The following is a 19,162-nucleotide window of genomic DNA, read 5'->3' as shown; positions in this document are numbered from 1 at the left end:
AAAGACTTGTAAAATTAGTCCCACTCCCTCTGCTTTTCCATAGCTGTGCAATTTTCTCCCCTTCAAGTAGTTAATCAATTTCCTTTTGAAAGTTACTGTTGAATCTTTTTCCATTACCCATTCACACGATGCATTCCAGATCATAAAAACTCGCTGTTTAAAGACTTCCTCCTCATCTCACCTCTGGCTGGTTTTGCCAATTAATTTAAATCCTCTAGTTACTGACCTTTCAGCCAATGGAACTGGTTTCTTTTTATTTACTCTATCAAAGTCCTTCATGATTGTGAAAACCTCTATCTAGTCTCCTCTTGCCCTTTTCTGGATAGAATGCTCCAGCTGAGGCCTTAACGTGTAATTCATGAAGGTTTAGCATAACTTCTTTGCTTTTGTATTCTCTGCTTGTATAAAGCCGTTGATCCTGTATTTTATTCTTTTAACAGCCTTATCAATTTGTCCTGCCATCGTCAAAGATTTCTGTACACACTCCCCACTTCACTTTTCTCTTAAATTTCATTTGCCATGTGTCTGCCCATTTCACCAGACTGTCGTCCTGAAGTCTGCTACAGTCCTCCTCGCTGTTTACTACTTTTTCATGTCTTGTGTTTCGTGCACTCTGCAAACTTGGAAATTCTGCTCTGTAGATCTAAATCCAAGTCATTAATGTATATCAAAAAGAGCAGTTGTCCTAAAACCCTGGGAGGGGTTGTCACCACTGTATACTTCTCTCCAGTCTAAGAAACAACTGAGCACCACTACTGTTTTCTGTAGCTTAGCCAATTTCGTAACCATGCTGCCACTATCCCCTTGATGCTTTGGGCTTCAATTTTGCTTACAAGTCTATTATTTGATGGTTATCAAATGCCTTTTGCAAGTCCATATACACATCAAATGCACAACTTTCATGAATCCCCTTTGTTAATTCATGAAAGACCTCAATGACGTGAGTCAGACACAATTCGCTTTTAATATATCCTTGTTGAATGCCATTGATTATACCCTGTTTTTTCATGTGATAAGTTTCCCCAGGCTGACTGGCTTGCAGTTATCAGTTTAAACCCTCTCCTTTTATTTGAACAGGAGTTCCACTTTGTTTTTATCCTGCCTTTTTTTGTTAACCTCCACCTTTACTGCTACATTGGCAGTATCCAGATCCGCTTGAGATACAAAATAGATACATCAATCATGCCTTCTGCCTCCACAAATGTTTTTGGTCCCTAATCAGCCTCACCCTTTTGTGTATCGTTTTACTATTTATATGTTTATAAAAGATTGCCTCAGAATCTGTGAAGTTATGCAATCGTTTTACCATATGTGGAGGTTGGGACATCTTCATACTGCAAATGTATACAATGAGATAATTAATCCTCCTTTAGTCACTTTGTCTGCTTTAGTTTATTGCAGTTCCTCTGGGGTAGAAGTGTTTTATCTGAGCAAATGATGGAGTGGTTCCACAACCTTCCCTTGGAATTGAATGCTGATGCAATTGTTGGTGCATTGCTTCTGAAACTCCATTTCAAATGATCCTCATAAATTACAATTTATTCAAAAATGAATAGTACACTGTTGGACTGTTTTGGCACTCCTAGCTTTCACATGATATCACCAAGAGCAATGTCTTTGGCAACAGCACTTGAACAATTGAATGTGCTGTGTTCAGTCTTTTTTATAATCATTCCTGGGATGTGGGCGTCGCTGGGTAGGCCAGCATTTATTGCCCATCCCTAATTGCCCTCGAGAAGGTGGTGGTGCGCTGATGCTTTGAACTGCTGCAGTTCATGTGGGGTAGGTACACCTACAGTACTGTTAGGAAGGGAGTTCCAGGATTTTGACCCAGCAACAGCGAAGGAACGGCGATACTGTTCCAAGTCAGGGTGGTGTGCTGAATGCAAGGAAGGGCATTCAACCCTCTATTATTGATCCATGTCAGGACTTGGCTATTGTGGGGAACTGCATTTGACATCAATAACTTCACTCAATTTCTTTTATTTACTGATGTATTTTTTGGGAAGCAAATGATGAATTTGTTGTCTTCCTAAGAAATACAAATTTCATAAGACTGCAGTTTTTAATTCTGGTGGAAAAGTGAAAAGACCTTTGCTGGTCGATGAGCCTTCAGAAAGGAGTTGTGCCAGTTTTGCGCATGACCTACATTTATGAAAGTACAGAATATAGAAACAGTTCATTTATCCCACTTACGTTGTTAATGGATTTTGTGCATCTTGAACCAGCAAGACCATCCTGATCTTAATTATGCCTCAGAAAAGTCAATTGCTGCAGGTGGAACTGTCTCACCTTTTTTTTAAAAAAAAAAGAAATTATTGCTCTCAACAGTGTGAAGGAATATTTTGAAGCCTGTCTGATGTTTCTACACAAGGGTTCTCTTCTATAAATCAGAAGAATCCATCCTTTGTGTTTCCCTGCCATCAGTATCCAATTTTCATAAGGGTATTTGCACGTCAGGATCAGCAGTGTTACGGCAGGTGTTACCACCAGGTGAGAAAGAGGCCTGCTTCAGTCCAGGAGCAAACCGCTTTCTGCCAGTTCAAATTCTCTACAATTTAAAACTCCCCAAGTTGGCCAGCAGGGTAGTCACGTGACTGGTATAACCACTTCTGGCTTTGTGGATTGAATTGGAACAGGGAATAGCTCCTTTGTCTACAAGCACTGTCTGTTCATATGCAAAAATGTCTTTCCAGCCAGGGGCCTGGCAACCCCTTGTAACAGGCCTTCTCTTCACAGCAACAATTTGAAATTTAATGTCCATGTGGTGAAATTAATGTGCCTCATTCTTGGCAGGTGGGGGCCTGCATGACAGCCCCACACCCAGGGGAATGAAATGTGATTTGGGGAAAGGCGCATTTCATTAAAAGGGGTGAGAGAAAATGGAAGATACAGAAAACATGCATTTCTCTCATTCATTCCCATTCATTCATATATCCTAAAGCTTATTAAAATTGCCTGTCTTTTCTTGGTGCCAGTGCTACTTTAATTACCCCTTTTTGGCATCCCAGTAACCATGGGGTCCTTTGGGGAAGTTTTTCTTCAGTTTGCCCATTGCCTAGGGTCTTTGTTCCTGTTGAGGTCTGCCAAGGTGGTTGGGGGGTGGGGAGGGGTGCGGAAGTTAGATTTAATTAGCACTAAATTGGAATTTATTTCCAGGAGAGTCAGTAGTGGGCAGGTCTATCCTGAACACACTTTCAGTGCTTTGCTGAGTTATGCAAAGGCTTTTGACCTTAGGGGGTGTGTTCCCTTTTTTTCTGACTGTGGGGGAGGATTCTTTGTTAATCTCCCTTTGTTCTCTGGGACACCCCTGCCTGCAGGTATTTGTGCAGACTCTACTGCACTCCTCTGTGGAATTTCAACTAGGTGAAGCATCACCCTCACGGTTTCTGTGCCCCCTAGTGGTCTTTCTTTGCGCCTCAAGGTTCGTGTAAATGCTGTTAGCAACTCTGGTGGGGTGCTTCTAGTGTTTGCATTTACATAGGAGGATGTGTGGCCTTTTTGCATTTTTTGGGGTTGGCTGACCAGACAGTAGGGGGTTTTCATCGCGGATTCCTCCCAAACTCCTCCCAGACATCCTTTAACCTGCCCTCCTGGTCACTTTTTCCCCTTCCCATTCTAAACTTTTGCCAGCCGTGTGCCTGCCTGTCCCCTTTTGTTCTCGGCGGGGGTCCCTTCGAGTTCACCAGCCCTCTGCTGGAGGGTCCTCCTAATACAGGTACAGGACTTAGGGGTGCAGGTTTCATTGTAGGTTGGGGTTTTCCCTCAACCTGACATATGTGGCAACTCCTGTAGTACACCACCACATCTTTGTGGAGTTTTGGCCAGTCAAACTGCTGTCTTATGCGGGCTTTGGTCTTTCGTATACCGGTATGTACAGCCACTGTAGTCTCGTAGGCCCTTCTTAATATTTCTCTCCGGTACCTCTGCGGCACCACTAACTGGAGAACTACTGCCCACTCCTTGCTCTCAGGTCTGTGAGGAGAACTCCATTTCCTCATCAGTACCTCATTCTTTAAATAGTAGCAGTCAGGGAATCCCTCTGCTTCACTTTCACCCTGTGCTGGCTCTCGCAATACTGGGTTGGCTCGCTGAGCCTCACCTATGGAACATCCATTTAATTCATTCTCTGGGTCTCCTAACTTTGCAAAGGAAGTCTCGGACAGGCAGACCTCATGGTCATCTGCCTGCAGTGCCAATGCAGTCTCCTCTGGGGGAAGTTTGTTTGTTCATGGCCAGATCCACTATACGTTCAGGGAAACAACAGGGGTCCGTCTCCTGCCACGGCCCTGACTCTCTGACCTCCTATGGTCTTTCACTACTGGGCGGGTTACCACCTACACCCCCATCAGATCATTACCTAGGAGCAGGTTAATATTGTCCATTGGCAAACTAGAGACAATCGCTACAGTCACCGGTCCCGAAACTAGGTCGCACTCCAGGTGCACCCAGTGTACTGGTACAGGCATACACTGCCCTCCAATACCATTCACCACCATTTTGGTGTTCACTGTGTTCTCTGGGGGAAAGGTCAAGCCTTTTCCCAGTAAAAGGGATCGAGTAGCCCTGTGTCCCTGAGAATTATTATGGGGTTACTTTCCCTTCAGAAACAAAACCCTGATAACCTTCAGGAATCCTATTAAATTTTCCTGCACTTGCAGCCACAAGCTTCCTGGGTCTTCCTCTTACTGCAGTTAAAGTCACAGCTTGTTCTGCTGTGCTTTCCATCCAGTTCTGCTCTTCATTGAGCAAGTGTGCCCTGATTAACCCTACCGGTTTTCCCTTTAGTTTCCAGCAGGCAGCTTTTAAATGCCTTGCTTTATTACAATGGATGCACACGGGTCTCCGGGTCTCACCCTTGCTAACAGCACCTTTCCTTTTGGCTGGAGGAGGGCACCATGTGTCTCCTGCTTTCCTTTCTCTCCCAGGACTGCCCGGGCTTCTGTCACCACCTCACCCTTTGTCCTTTTCAGATTTGTGTGGTGATTAGGAAAGGTTCTCCCCTGGAAAACCAACGTATAAATTAAAGCAAACTCATCAGCTAGAACGGCTGTTTGCCGGGCTCTCTGAACCCTTTGCTCCTCTATATGGGTCTTTATGGAGAGTGGGAGAGAGTTTTTAAATTCCTGTAATAGAACTACTTCCCTGAGATTCTCATAGCTGAGCTGTACTTTAAGAGCCCTCCGCCACATGTCAACAGCCAGCTGCTTCTTTCAAACTCCAGATAGGTTTGATTAGTTTGCTTCTTGAGGGTTCTGAACTTTTGGCAATAGGCTTTGGGTACTAATTCATATGCCCCGAGGATAGTATTTTTGGTCAGTTCATAATTGGATGAACTCTTTTCTGGCAACAGGGAATAAACCTCATGGGCTTTTCCAGTTAGCTGGTCTCAGCTGGCCATTTTAGCTGCCTTGCCAGTTTCTCAAAAGATGCCTCCACATCTTCCTCATTGAATTTTGGAATTAATTGAGCGAGTTTTAGTAATTTTGTACCCAGCCCAGAATTACGCTTCTCCATATTAGCCATGCTTTCACTGGGGTTACTCTGTCTCTCCCTAGTTAACTGAAGCTGCCTTAGCTCTCTTTGTACGCATTCTTTCTGGAAGCTACTCCCTCCCTCCCTTCCCTTCCTTGTCTTCACGTTCCTTGCAGGCTCAAAGGGCCGAATGGCCTACTCCTGCTCCTATTTTCGATGTTTCCTTCTGAAAGACCCTTTCTCCCCTGCCTGCCTCTCTCTCTCCTAATTTAAGTTTCCTTTGTTCCAATTGTATCTTTACTAACAATACCCTGAGTCTGCTTCTTCAGATTCAAGGGAAAAATGGTTGGCCACTAGCCTTAGGAGTTCAGACTTTCTAGCCTTGCCACATGCAGTGACCCCTCAACTCCTCCATAGATAGTGCTTTAACTTATCCCAAGTTACTTCACCCTGGCTTGGAGAGCTACTAGCTTCATTTTCAGGCATGTTGGTATTCAATCACATACAACCACAAGAAAACCTGTATTAGAATTTTGCTCTTTTTTGATTGGGAACGATTTGGCCCCCCCACTTCCAATTTCTCTCGTTTGTCTGTGGGTAAAATTCTGGATGCTCGCACCCAAATTTCTGTTTCGACCAGGTGAAAAAGAGGTCTAGGGTTCCCTTTTAGCCTTCACCTGGTCTTACTGTAACAGGGTTTTATTTTAAACACTGTTTTGAGCTCCCCCTCGGTGAATTCTTGTTCACCGTTTTCCAATTATAGGGCAAAGAAACAAGCACAAACAGGCATTCTTAGGTTTGAAGAGAAAAGGTGAAATTTTATTAAACCTAAAGCTAAACTCTCTATTAACGTCTACGGATACATGACGCGACCACGCCAGCATGCAAATAGAGACAGAAAAGAGCAGAAGAAAAATAAAGTGGAAAGGTTTGAGGCAATATCTGAAGAGTTGTTGATATGGTTCTTCGAGCTCACTTCGATTGTAAGTCGGTCTTGCTTTTCGTTGGGGCCCAGTATTGTTCTTAAACCTTATTCAGTGTAGGAGACTTTTCGGTCTTGGTTCATGTGTCTTCAGTCAGTTTTTGGAGTTTTGTGAGAAAGAGATGGAAGCAGACAGGACTGGAGAGGAGGTCTGCTTCAGTCCAGGAGCATTCAGCTTTCTGCCAGTTCAAGCACTGCTCTCAACAGTGAAGGAGTATTTTGAGCCATCTCTGATGTTTCTACCCAAGTGTTCTCTTCTATAAATTAGAAGAATGCATCCTTTGTGTTTCCCTGCCATCAGTATCCAATTTTCATAAGGGTATTTGCAAGTCAGGATCAGCAGTGTTACGGCAGATGTTACCACCAGATGAGAAAGAGGTCTGCTTCAGTCCAGGAGCAAACAGCTTTCTGCCAGTTCAAACACTCTACAATTTAAAACTCCCCAAGTTTTAGCCAGCAGGGTAGTCACGTGACTGACTGGTATAATCACTTCTGGTTTTGTGGATTGAATTGGAGCAGGGAATAGCTTCTTTGTCTACAAGCACTGTCTGTTCATATGCAAAAATGTCTTTCCAGCCAGGGCCCTGGCAGGCCCCTTCTCTTCTTCCCAGCAACAATTTGAAATTTAATGTCAGTGTGGCAAAATTAATGTGCCTCATTCTTGGCAGGTGGAGGCCTGCATGACATGGAAGAAAAGCTTACCACAGCCTCAGCAATTCATTGGATCCATACCGCTGTAGTGAGGGATCATCAATCTAACTCCGAGTTTATGCAAGATTTGTAAAATTTCTAAAAAGGCTTGTTAAGATATCCACTTCATATATATCAAATAAATTGCACTTTGTGATTTGGTAGTGTACAATAGACCAAGTATATAGGGTTATCCACGGGTCATATGCTGGCCCATGGCATCTCTCTGAGCCATGTGGTATATTTTAATAGTGTAGTTGCATAAAAGTGGCATTCGGTTTTGTATAATTATCCACTGTTTAACATTGGTTTCTTCTTTTGTAGCTAAAAAAAAGGTACCAACAATTGATTCACAACATGCTTATGGGTCATCCCTTTTGGAACGACACTTGAGAGATATTGGTGTACAAGATCCTTTAATTGGTAAGATTTTTTTTCTCTTTCTAGGAAGATTATTTTATCCTATGCTATTAATTATTTTCTTCAATCAATGAATGTGCCTGCTATTGCAAGTCTAAGTGTTTATTTTAAGTTGGGGATATGTAAATAGTACCAATTTTCTGGATTAAAGTAGTAACAAATGTGCTTGATAATTGATCACTGAAATTATCCTAGGAGTAAATCTTTCTAATTAGCAAATTGTTTTGAATTTTGAAAGGTTTGGTATAATTTCTGTCACATCAAGTCAGTACAGAAGCTTCATTAGCCATTTTTTAAGTCCATTGCAGGTGGGGAATGCAGATGTTACAGCATCCAATGCAGATTGATACCCAAGTTCATGGTCAGAAGTGATTACATCTAGGAACCAATGGGACATGTAGTCCTGTTTTTGATTTTGGTTGTCCTGGAGTCTGCTGTGCATTCTGTGATCAAGTTGGAGGTATCTTGTGAAGATAGTCTTCCCAAGTAATGTTTTTGTTGGGTAAGAATATCAAGCAATATGGAGCCAAGTTGAGGTACAGATCAGCCATTATCTAACTGAATGGTAGAGGAGGCTCAAAGGGTTAAATGGCTGACTCCTGTTCCTAATTCCTTTTGGATGTACCGTTCGCACTAGAGGTATGATTGACAACAAGGATTCCTCAGACATGAGTCTCTGTCTAGTCATACACTCCTCCTTATCAGTGATAGGTGTAACCTACAGCAAGCAATGACTACGGTGGATTGCTTCTACTCAGTGTATTAGCAATTAAAACAAATAACCTTTCTCTTTTGGAAAGGAGCCCAGGTAAGTGGATTGATAAGAGTTGAAGTTTGTACATGGTGCTACAGGTGAAGTTAGCCATATAATCAGGAAAGCAGGGTTTTCATATCAACCAATAATATAAAAGCAAAATACTGCGGATGCTGGAAATCTGAAACAAAAACAAGAAATGCTGGAATCACTCAGCAGGTCTGGCAGCATCTGTGGAAAGAGAAGCAGAGTTAACGTTTCGGGTCAGTGACCCTTCTTCGGAACTGACAAATATTAGAAAAGTCACAGATTATAGGCATTCCTGGAAGAGAAGTGGCAGTGAATTAAACACGAAAATAAAAGCAAAATACTGCGGATGCTGGAAATCTGATGAACCAACTTTGGTTATCAGAATTTTTGCCTCTTTTAGACAGCCTCACTGGAGCAGCAGACTGCTGTTGCATTCTTGTTGCCTTTGCAGTATATCCTAAGAATAGAAGTAGATAATCCAGCATTTTTCAATGACCTGCCATTTCTGGTTGGCAGCCTTTCAGATCTCAGATTGGAGGTTTACTAAAAGGTACTTTGACTTTGAATTTCCCTCTTTCTCTGTGATTTGAGATGTTTGACTTCTGTCTGGTGCCACAGTGGCTCACAGACATCAAGACCTCAATATTGGCCTACAGCTTGCTATCCGATTGATGTAATTTTGAGTTATATTATGCCACACTTGCCCATTACAAATGTATAGGATGCTTTTGTGGTTCTGTTTGCTGTACAAAAACTGAAATTGAAGTCCTGGTGATCACGAATGCACAGATGCAATGGTTCATGCCCAGTTACCAGACGAGGACTAGAAGCACAAGAGTTTTCAGATGTGGGGTTACATATAGTGAACATACCAACAGGAATTATTTACTTGGACACACCATTTTTTTTTTTAAGATATCATAAGTTCAGGTCATTGAGTGAAATTTGTCTTGTAACCAAACTATGTTCAGTTAGCAGTCGTCGTCCATAAAAATAAGGTTGGAGGCTTGAATATGCGGTGTTTTTGCAGGACTGAACTACGTGATTGAGTATCAGACTGAACGGTCACCAGATCCAATGTTCTTCTGTGGACTTTGCAACTGCAGAGGAGGATTTGCCTCCTTCATGTCACATTTACTTGGCTTTAAGCACAGACTAAATTATATGGTAAGCATTTCTTACATGCCATCAGAAGTTAAATATATTTAACATTTATAATGCAATCAATTTGCAAGTATTAAAAATCATAAAGTTTGAAACAGGTCTCTGATGTGGCCATAGCATGCCGACTCACCTATAATCTGAAGATATGACTTGGATTCAAGTAGAGCAGTAGGCCAATCAGGACTGCTCAGGATGGACGCAAAGGGCTGGATTTTGCATTGGAGACGGGGCTTCTGGCGCCAGGCCAAAAAGGTGGCGGAAGCCCGCCTCTGCTTTTCCATGCCACCACCTACTGGAACAAGTCATCTTAAATCAGCGTTTTTCCAAGAGCCAGGCTGCTTGTTCCTTTTAAAGATAAGGATCCCACCTCCAAGAGCTGCTGACCAATCACAGGGCTGGCAGCTCGCCTGTGCCACTGGGAATGGTGGTCACTGCCGGTACAGCAGAGGCCTCGAACCCTGGCCCAGTGCTGGAACCCTGGACCGGAGATAGGTGAGGTGGGTTCACCAGGGCTAATCCAAAAGGCGCACTGGCTTTGGTGGGCGGTGCGGGTGAGGGGTGCAATCCATGTGCCAGGGGTTCCCAGGGGGTAAAGTGGTTCAAGGTGGGGGTCCTCTGTGGGCCACAAATTGCCTATGAAAGAGGGACACTCCTTTTACCCCCACCCAGCCCCTTAATTGACTATCTAAGGACTTCAGTTGGCCTCTGGGTGGGAAGGCCGTCGTTGGTCTGGGAAGATGGCTTGGCGACGGGCCTTCTGCGCCATCCATTGCGATGCTCCGTGCCACCCTGCTTCCAACCCCACCTCAGGGCCACACAAAATCCAGCCAAAATTTGCAAGTCAGCAGCATTATGTCAAATTTAAATCAATTTGAATAGGTCCAACGAGTTGCATCTTTTGAAAGAAAGAAGCATTCCTAATAATTGTTGATGTGGCTAGGGGAGAGGATGAAAGGGTTCTGGGAGGGATGGAGTTGACACTTGCTATGGCTAGTGTTTGCCGAATAATAAAACAAAGAATGGTGAGCTATATTGCCAAATCAGCAGAGGCCATCATGCTGCAGTGCGCAATGCTCTGGTCAGGCCATACTTTAAATACTTTGTTCATTCTTAGTCACTCAAGTACAAGGGAAATCTCTAAGCTCCAGAAGTGATGGCCTTGATGCTGATTCCTCTGTTAAAGGACTGGCTTGTAATAAAAGGAACCAGCTAGGAAGCAGGCTATTTTAGATCTAGTGTAATGAGACATGGTTACTTAGTAGTCTTTATCCTCCTGGGAAGAGTGATCATAATGTAATATTGACTTTGAGAGGGATGTGGTTAAGTTCTAAACTGAGTTGTTAAATTTAAACGAACCAATTACCTAGGTTTGAGGAGCAAGTTGGCTCGGGTAGATTGGGAAATTAGATTTTAAAATGTGGTAGATTAGCAATGGCGAGCTTTTATAGAAATTCATAATTCTCAATGAACATATATTCCCTTGACTAATAAAATCTCCATGTGAAAAGTGGACCACCCATGGCTAACAAGAGAATTTAAGGATTGTATTAGATTAAAAGAAGAGGCTTACAATGTTGTCAAAGTGTAGTAAACCTGAGGATTGGGAGGATTTTAGAAATCAGTAATTTCCTTGGAATGACCAAGAAATTGATAGAGGGAGAAAATAGAATGAGAATAAACTAGCATGAAATTTAAAAAAAAAACTATTATAAGAGGTCCTAGAAGTATGCAAAAGAGACAAAATTAGCAAAAGTAAATGTTGGGTCACTTGAAGGCAATGATAGTGTAAATTATAATGGAGAATAAGGAAATGGCAAAGACATTAAACAAATATTTGTAAATCTGTCTTCAAAGTAGAAGACACAGAAAAAAAGAGGTAATGGGGAGCCAAGGATTTGATGTGAACGCAAAACTTAAAGAAAAAATACTAGAGAAATTAATGGGCCTGAAAACTGACAAAATGCCTGGACCTGATGACCTACATCCTAGGATTTTAGAAGTGGTGGCTGCAGAGATTGCAGATGCGTTGGTTTTGATCTTCCAGAGTTTCCTAGGTTCTAGATGGTCCCCATACATTGGAAGGTAACAAATATAGCTTCTACCATGCAAGAAAGGAGGGAGCAAGAAAACAGGGAACTATAAGAGAAGTGGATAGTTAAGGGTAATGTGGACCATTCAAAAACAGATGGAAGTAATATTACAAATGGCAATAAGGAAATGGCAGACTTTTTAAATTACTTACTCAGTTTTCACAGTTGAGGAAGGGGATAAAATACCTGACATTCCAAGGAAATTAATGAATCCAAGACTGGAACTCGCTAAAGTTAACATAAGTAAGAAAACAGTATTAGAAAAAAAGTCACTAGAGATCGACAAATTCCCATGGTTTTAAAAGAAGTAGGTGAAGAAATTGCAAGTGCTTTAGCCATAATCCTCTAAAGCGCTCTCAATTTAGGAATTGTCCTTGTTTGGACTAGAAAATTCCAATGTAACTTCATTATGCAAGAAGGGTGAGAGAGAAACTTTAGGAAATTATGCACCTATTAGTCTAGCATCTTTTGTGAGGAAATTGCAATCCATAATGAAGGACAATATGACTAAAGGGAAATTTGACTCGAGAGTGCCAGCGTGGATTTGGAAATGGTAGGTCATGTCTAATGAAACTAATTGAATTTTGCAGAAGTAATTGAAATAGTAGACAAGGGAAAGTCTATGGATGTAGTTTATTTGGACTTCAAGAAAGCATTTGATAAGATTCCACATAAGAGATACCTGGCTAAAATTAAAGCTCGTGGAATTGAAGCCAACATAATGACCTAGTCAAGAGATTGGTTAGGTTGTAGAAGACAGAGTAGGGTCAATGGGTATGTGCTTGAACAGGAAGGAAGTAACTACTAGTGTCCCACTAAGAACTGTGCTGGAGCTCAATAATTTTGTATATTTATTAATGATTTAGATAACACAGTAGAGAGCCATGTTTTTAAGTTTGCCAAAGACACAAAAATTGGTGGTATAGTAAGTAGTGTAGATGGGAACTTAAAGTACACCGAGATATTGATAGATTAAGTGAGTGGGTGAAAGTGTGGGAGATGGATTTCAATGCAGATGACTCTGAGGCAATCCATTTTTGGAACAAAAAAAGGATCAATACAGATGATTAAACAGTGACTAGCTTGGAACAGTGAAGGTCCAAAGAGATTTAGGGATCAGTGTACACTGATCGCTAAAATGTAGTCAGTCACGTGCAAAAAAAAAAATCAAAAGGGCTAATGGAATGCTGGCCTTTATAACCAGAGGGCTAGCATATAAAGGGGAAGAAGTTTTGCTTCAGCTGTACAAAGCTGTTTAGATCACATTTGGACTACTGTGCACAGTTCAGAGTGCCACATCTTCAGATATATTGGCTATGGGAGGAGTGCAGTGTAGAGTCACCAGAATGTTACCAGGTCCCCAAGGGTTAAATTATGAGAAGCAATTATGTAAACTCAGCTTGTATTCCCTGGAGTACAGAGGTAAAGGGGGGATGTGACTGAGATTTTTAGTATTTTGAAAGGAATTAAGGTAGATAGAGAAACTTTTGTTTTAAGCCGATGGTGGAGTCTGGGACAAGGAGACATAACCTTAAAAGCAGAGCCAAACCATTCAAGAAAGGAGTTAGGAACTCTTTCCCACAAAAAGCAGTAGATGCTAGCTCAATTAATAATTATAAATCTGAGATCAAAAGATTTTTGTTAGACTAGAGTATAAAAGGATATGGAGCCAAGATGGGTGAATGGATTTAAAGTTTAGTGGCAGAACAGGCTTGAGGGCCTGAACTTCTGTTCCTCTATTTAAAATACTTTAAAAATTTAGGCGTGTAATCCATAATATCAGTGGTAAGGAAGACAGCGTTTTTCTTAATTTATTTGTAACCTTTCACTGCTGGCTGAGCTTGACAAAATCTCTGTACTGCCTTACTTTTAAACACGCATTTTGGACCAGTAAATCTGCAGTGATGCTTATTTATTCAAAGTGGACATTCTTGGAAAAGATTTACTGCTGAGCTGCCCTCTTTCAGAATTAAAATTATGTACCAGGAAACAAGATTTGGGGAACTTGCTTAAACACCTCACTTATCGAGAGCCTAATTCTGTGGGATTGTTATGAAGGCATGTGGCATTCCATCAATGTAATGCTATTTAATTTTTCAGGCAAAGGTATATCCAGATGCACTACAACTTGATGGAGCAAAACTAAAGCAGTCAGAATTGAATGCACTAGTTAAAGAAAAGGCAGAATTTATTGAAAAGATCGACGGAAGGGGACATGTTAAGGTAAATATACTAATATTTTTGAAGATTTGTTCTGTGCCTTAATCTCACTCGGCAAGGTAGTTATACATCAGTTGATTTGCTGTGAATATCAACAGCAGCTTCTGCATCTTTTATACTTCTCTGCCTTGAAGTGGTCCTGCATGGGTTAGTGTGCAGTTCCCCCTGTACTGATGTTGACCAGATTAGTTACCAGTGGTTACAAGTATTATTGAAAGCCATTTGTCTTAGCTTCAGTAATGCTGTTCTTGCGCTGGTGTTTATTGTTCTGAACAAATGTGTCTGTGCATGTAATTTTATAGAATAACAATCTAATTTATAGGTTGCTATTAACTGTGCTATGATCTTGCTGCCCCAGTGTAGCCGTTAAAAAGGAGAACCATTTTTTTATATTGCAAGTATTTTAGAAAACTCAAGGAAATTTTGTTTTTTCTACTTTGTACATCAGTCCTGCTGCACTTCCAAAACTGAAATGGTGTAAAACCCTGTTCAAAATATCTGGTGTAACCATCTAGATTTTCTTCAATATTGAGATGGGGTATAAAGTATGCCAGCACACACTGCTGGTGCCTGTGAAACCAGCTTGCAGTTAAGGTTAAAAGTATGCATTGTATAGCATCACATTGTACAGTATACCCCCCTGGAGTGATCCATACTCCCCACAAACTGTATAAAAAAGTAGCAAATTGTTTTTGACATTTATTCCCACTTTGATCTGAACTTTTGAGTGAATTCCTGGGTTCCATTTGGCCTGTACTGAACAAGGTGAATTCTCATAAGATGTACCAGTAGTTCCAGTCCACCATTTTTTTTTGCTTTTACTTTTAAGTATGGCAAATGTTTTATCGTCACACTGGCAAATTATTCAGTGATTCTCTAGCCTTGAAATGGGACCCCTGCATAGGATTGTGCAACATTTCCATTCTTTGTGATTTTCAGGGTTAATCAAGCCCACTCCATACCAGGTTTGTTGGCCTCTACTGACCTGCTATAAACCTGTTCTGCTGGCAGATTAGCAGTTGTTTTCCTTTTGATTTCATTACTGCTATCCAGGAAATAAGTCTTGGTCCACCCAACAGCTGTGTCAGATGAACTCTTGTCTTCCATGTCTTTCGAGCAGGGATTATCACAAATCTCTTGCCAACGGATCAACAAATCTGGAATTTGTTACATGGGGACACTCTGGCTTTAAGACTATGGCAGGCACTGTTCAAGCATCTTTCCCGAACTATTGCTCTCAGCGGATTCCGAGAGACTAGCAAGGTACAATGCATACTCCAAATGCTGTGCGTAATCATAAGCCAGAGCAACTTGCTTTGCTGCTTTTATTAGATGTTGAGATGATGTTTCCCCTATTGGAGGAATCTAGAACTAGGGGCATAGTTTCAAAATAAGGGGCCTCCCATTTAAGACAGAGATGAGGAATTTCTTCTCTGAGGGTCATAATCTTTGGAGTTCTCTACCCCAGAGAGGCTGTGGAGGCTGGGTCTTTGAATATATTCAGGATTGAGGTATGCAGATTTTTGATCTACAAAGGAATCGAGTGTTAGGGGGGGGCATGAGTGGAGTTAAGGCTGCAATCAGATCAGCCTACTCCTATTTCTTATGTTCTTATGGAGGGGTCACTGTAGCAGTTTTTCTCATGTCTTTTAATTGCAAAGACTGGAAATAAAGTGGAGGTGCTATTGGGAGCATCAAGTATTAGCAGAATTTTCAAGTAATTCAGGATTTGTATATCCCATCACATTTCAGTCTGATATTGTAGAGTTGCAACCAGAAACAACAGCAGTGCTGCATTTGTGGGTTGGACCAGGGCTTTGCATCAGCACACTGCTTGAGATCAAAAACCAGCCCCATCTACCCCCACAGCAGTGACTGTTTCCCAGCCTATGCAAGACCTGGCCAGCATCCACTTAGAATGTTTGCAGTTAATTGGAACAAGATAACAAGCAGTGCTTGGGTTTGGGAGATTGTCAACAGGGCTGCATTTTAGGTTGACTCTACATTTCACAATATGGTCTATTCAAATCTAGGAGATAGCGAATGTATTATAACAATGGAGCAAGTGCCTCTGGATCAGGGTTATCCAACTTACGACCTGCAGGCCAGGATCTGCCCTGTTGGAGGTTTCCATCCAGCCCGCAAATGTATTTCAGAGATGAGAAATTTTCCGTTGTCGTCTTCTTTCAGACCAGCTTATTAAAAACAATCGCGCTGTCAGTTTCACAGCTGACAGGTGCTGATATCGGGAACAGCGGTTTCCCAACTTCAGACAGATTCTGGGTTTTCCGGCGGGTTCTGATTTTTTTTTTTAAAAGCCTGCCACTATTGCAGCATTTGCACAAATATCTGTACTTGGACTACTGACTTCTGAGAGACTACCCCAACAGTAATCACAAGCTTTGCTTCACAATCAACTTGGAAGTTTCATCTTGAAACACATGGAAAAAGCCGTCTTACCTCCAGACTGCTTTGCTATCCTTCATAGATTGGTGGGGAGTCAAAATACTCCCTATCTTTCTGTTCTTGGTCTTGTTGTGACAGTCTTTTTTTGTCAGCAGATCTTGACAGTTCAACTTGTTCAGTCAGAAATATCCAATTCCAACTATTGGAGGTATGCCTGTGCTTTTGATCTGAAGTGGTAATCACAAGATTTCCATTTACTATCCTCAACTGTGCCGTATATGGATGGACTGTGAACATGTTCTGCGTATAATTTTAGGTACATTGATAGATTTGAGGCAGAATAGGCATTTTCGAGCTGTAATACAGGGCATATCAATTGTGTACAGCCAACATGGCATTCTGTGCATCATCAAACAGGCTAGATCCTGCTCTTAAGCCTTCCTGTCAAAATGTGGTGCTGCTTGGTTGTGCCAAATCATTAGGTAAGAGTATACAAACAAAACAACTGATGCTTAATTATTTGGCAGCTCATCCTTCAAGTGCAGGATTCATACTGAGTCAGTAAACCGCATTATCTGAAACCACAGTTATCTGATACATTTGTTAATGTCATCACGCAATCACAAATGCCTTTGTGTTTGATCATGAGCTGTTGACAAATTAGCTGGACAGTTTTTCCTTCTGGAATTAAATGTTTCTGCATTAATTTCCCCAAATTTCCAACTACAAAAAATCAGAGCAGAAGGGCCAAGTGTCTCTAGTAAATCTGTAAATACAGAAAATGCTAGAAATGCTCAGCAGACCAGGCAGCATCTGTGGTGAGAGAAACAGTTAATGTTTCAGGTCAGTGACCTCATCAGAACTGGAGAATTTAGCAGTTTTTTTTTAAGTAGTACAGAGTCGGGGAACAGGGGTGGGTGGGGATAGAGGAGTCATTGGGAAAGGTCTGTGATAGAGTGGAGGGTAGGAGTGATTAAGTGACAAAAAGGGTGATGATGCAAGGCAAAAGGAAGGTGATACAGGAAAATTAAGCAGAAGATGGGTACAGAGAAGATGAAAATGGCAACAGCCAAACCATTACCAGCACACTCTGTCCCAGAAAATGGGAGCAGTGATTATGAATTGAACTCGTTGAGCTTGTTGTTGAGGGTGGAAGATTGTCAAGTATCTAATCGAAAGATGAGGTACTATTCCTTGAGCTTGCTTTGAGCTAGTAAGCTGCAGTTCTCTGACATCCAGGTGCTGAAGAATACCGGGTAACAATCTCCATGTTAGTTTAGATCCTGCATCCTGATCTGATCTAGTTGGGGGGTCTGGTTCATGATATGGACAATTATTTGACCGAGCTTCCTATCTGCATTGGGCACCTTACTGATTTTGCGCAAGTTATCCACAAAGTAAGCTCTTGACAATGGGTCAAAGAAATGCATATGGTGATTTGCAACTAAATATTAAGCGCCTATGAACAAATGAATTAGGAGCAGAAGTAGGCCATTTGGCCCCTCCAGCCTGCTCCGCCATTCAATAAGATCATGGCTGATCTGTTTGTGTTTCGAATTCCACACTCCCATCTACCCCCCAATTAACCTTTGATTCCCTTGCCTACAGAGAATCTATCTACCTCCGCCTTAAAATATTCAGTGACCCCACCTGCACCACCTTCTGAGGCAGAGAGTTCTAAAGTCGCACAACCCTCAGAAAAAATTTCTCCTCGTCTCAGTCCTAAAAGGGCGACCCCTAATCTTAAAACGGTGCCCCTTAGTTCTGGACTCGCCACAAGAGGAAACGCTCTTTCCACATCCATCTTGTCAAGACTATTCAGGATCTTGTATACTTCAGTCGAGTCTCCCCTCTTTTAAACTCCAGTGAAAACAAGCCCAGTCTGTCCACCCTTTCCTCATGAGACAACCTGCCCATTCCAGGTATCAATCTAGTAAACCTCATCTGAACCACCTCCAATGCATTCATATCCTTCCTTAAATAAGGGACCAAAACTGCACGCAATATTCGAGATGTGGTCTTACCAATGCCCCATATAACATCCTTACTTTTATTTTCAATTTCTCTCCCAATAAAGGATAACATCCCATTAGCCTTCTTTATTACTTGCAGTACCTGCATACTAACGTTTGGTGGCTCATGCACTATAACACCTAGATCCCTCTGCACCTCGGAATTCTGCAGTAGTTCCCTATTTAAGAAATACTCTGCTTTTTTTATTCTTCCTGCCAAAGTGAACAACTTTACATTTTCCCACATTATACTCCATCTGCCAGATTTTGCCCACCCACTCAACCTATCTATATTGGTCTGCAAGCTCCTTATGTCCTCTTCACAACATGCTTTGCTATCTATCTTTGTGTCATCTGCAAATTTAGCTACCATGCCAATCGCTCCCCTCATCTAAGTCATTGATATAAATTGTAAAACGTTGAGGCTCCAGCGCAGTGGCTAGCACTGCAGCCTCACAGCTCCAGCCCTGTGTTCGGTTCTGGGTACTGCCTGTGCAGAGTTTGCACGTTCTCCCTGTGACTGCGTGGGTTTCCTCCGGGTGCTCCGGTTTCCTCCCACATGCCAAAGACTTGCGGGTTGATAGGCAAATTGGCCATTGTAAAAAAAAAAAAAAAAATTGCCCCAGTGTAGGTAGGTAGGAGAATTGAGGGAAGGGGGGGACGTGAGAGGGAAAATGGGATTAACGTAGGATTAGTGTAAAATGGGTAGTTGATGGTTGGTGCAGACTCGTTGGGCCGAAGGGCCTTTTTCGGTGCTGTATCTCTCTGACTGGCAAAGACCCCTGCGGGACTCCACTCAGAAAAGTTCCCATTTATGCATACTCTGTTATCTGCCAGCCAGCCGGTCTTCTATCCATGCTAATATGTTTCCCCCTACACCATGAGCTCCTACTTTGCACAATAACCTTTTATGTGGCAA

At 42.0% G+C, this 19,162-nt stretch overlaps 1 protein-coding gene across 1 annotated transcript in view; it reads left to right on the top strand.

Moving 5' to 3' along the window:
• Positions 1–19,162, top strand: part of LOC137346653 (uncharacterized) — a 132,073-nt gene that overhangs the window by 48,669 nt on the left and 64,242 nt on the right. Inside the window, exons 6-8 of the mRNA XM_068010300.1 lie at positions 7,472–7,570; positions 9,382–9,518; positions 13,706–13,828. Coding sequence (XP_067866401.1) covers positions 7,472–7,570; positions 9,382–9,518; positions 13,706–13,828 — 359 coding nt within the window. The remainder of the gene's footprint in view (positions 1–7,471; positions 7,571–9,381; positions 9,519–13,705; positions 13,829–19,162) is intronic.

This window comes from Heterodontus francisci, chromosome 2, assembly GCF_036365525.1.
Source record: "Heterodontus francisci isolate sHetFra1 chromosome 2, sHetFra1.hap1, whole genome shotgun sequence".
Classification (NCBI taxonomy): domain Eukaryota; kingdom Metazoa; phylum Chordata; class Chondrichthyes; order Heterodontiformes; family Heterodontidae; genus Heterodontus; species Heterodontus francisci.
The sequence above is the reverse complement of the archived record's forward strand: the minus strand, read 5'-3'. Positions and strand labels throughout refer to the sequence as shown.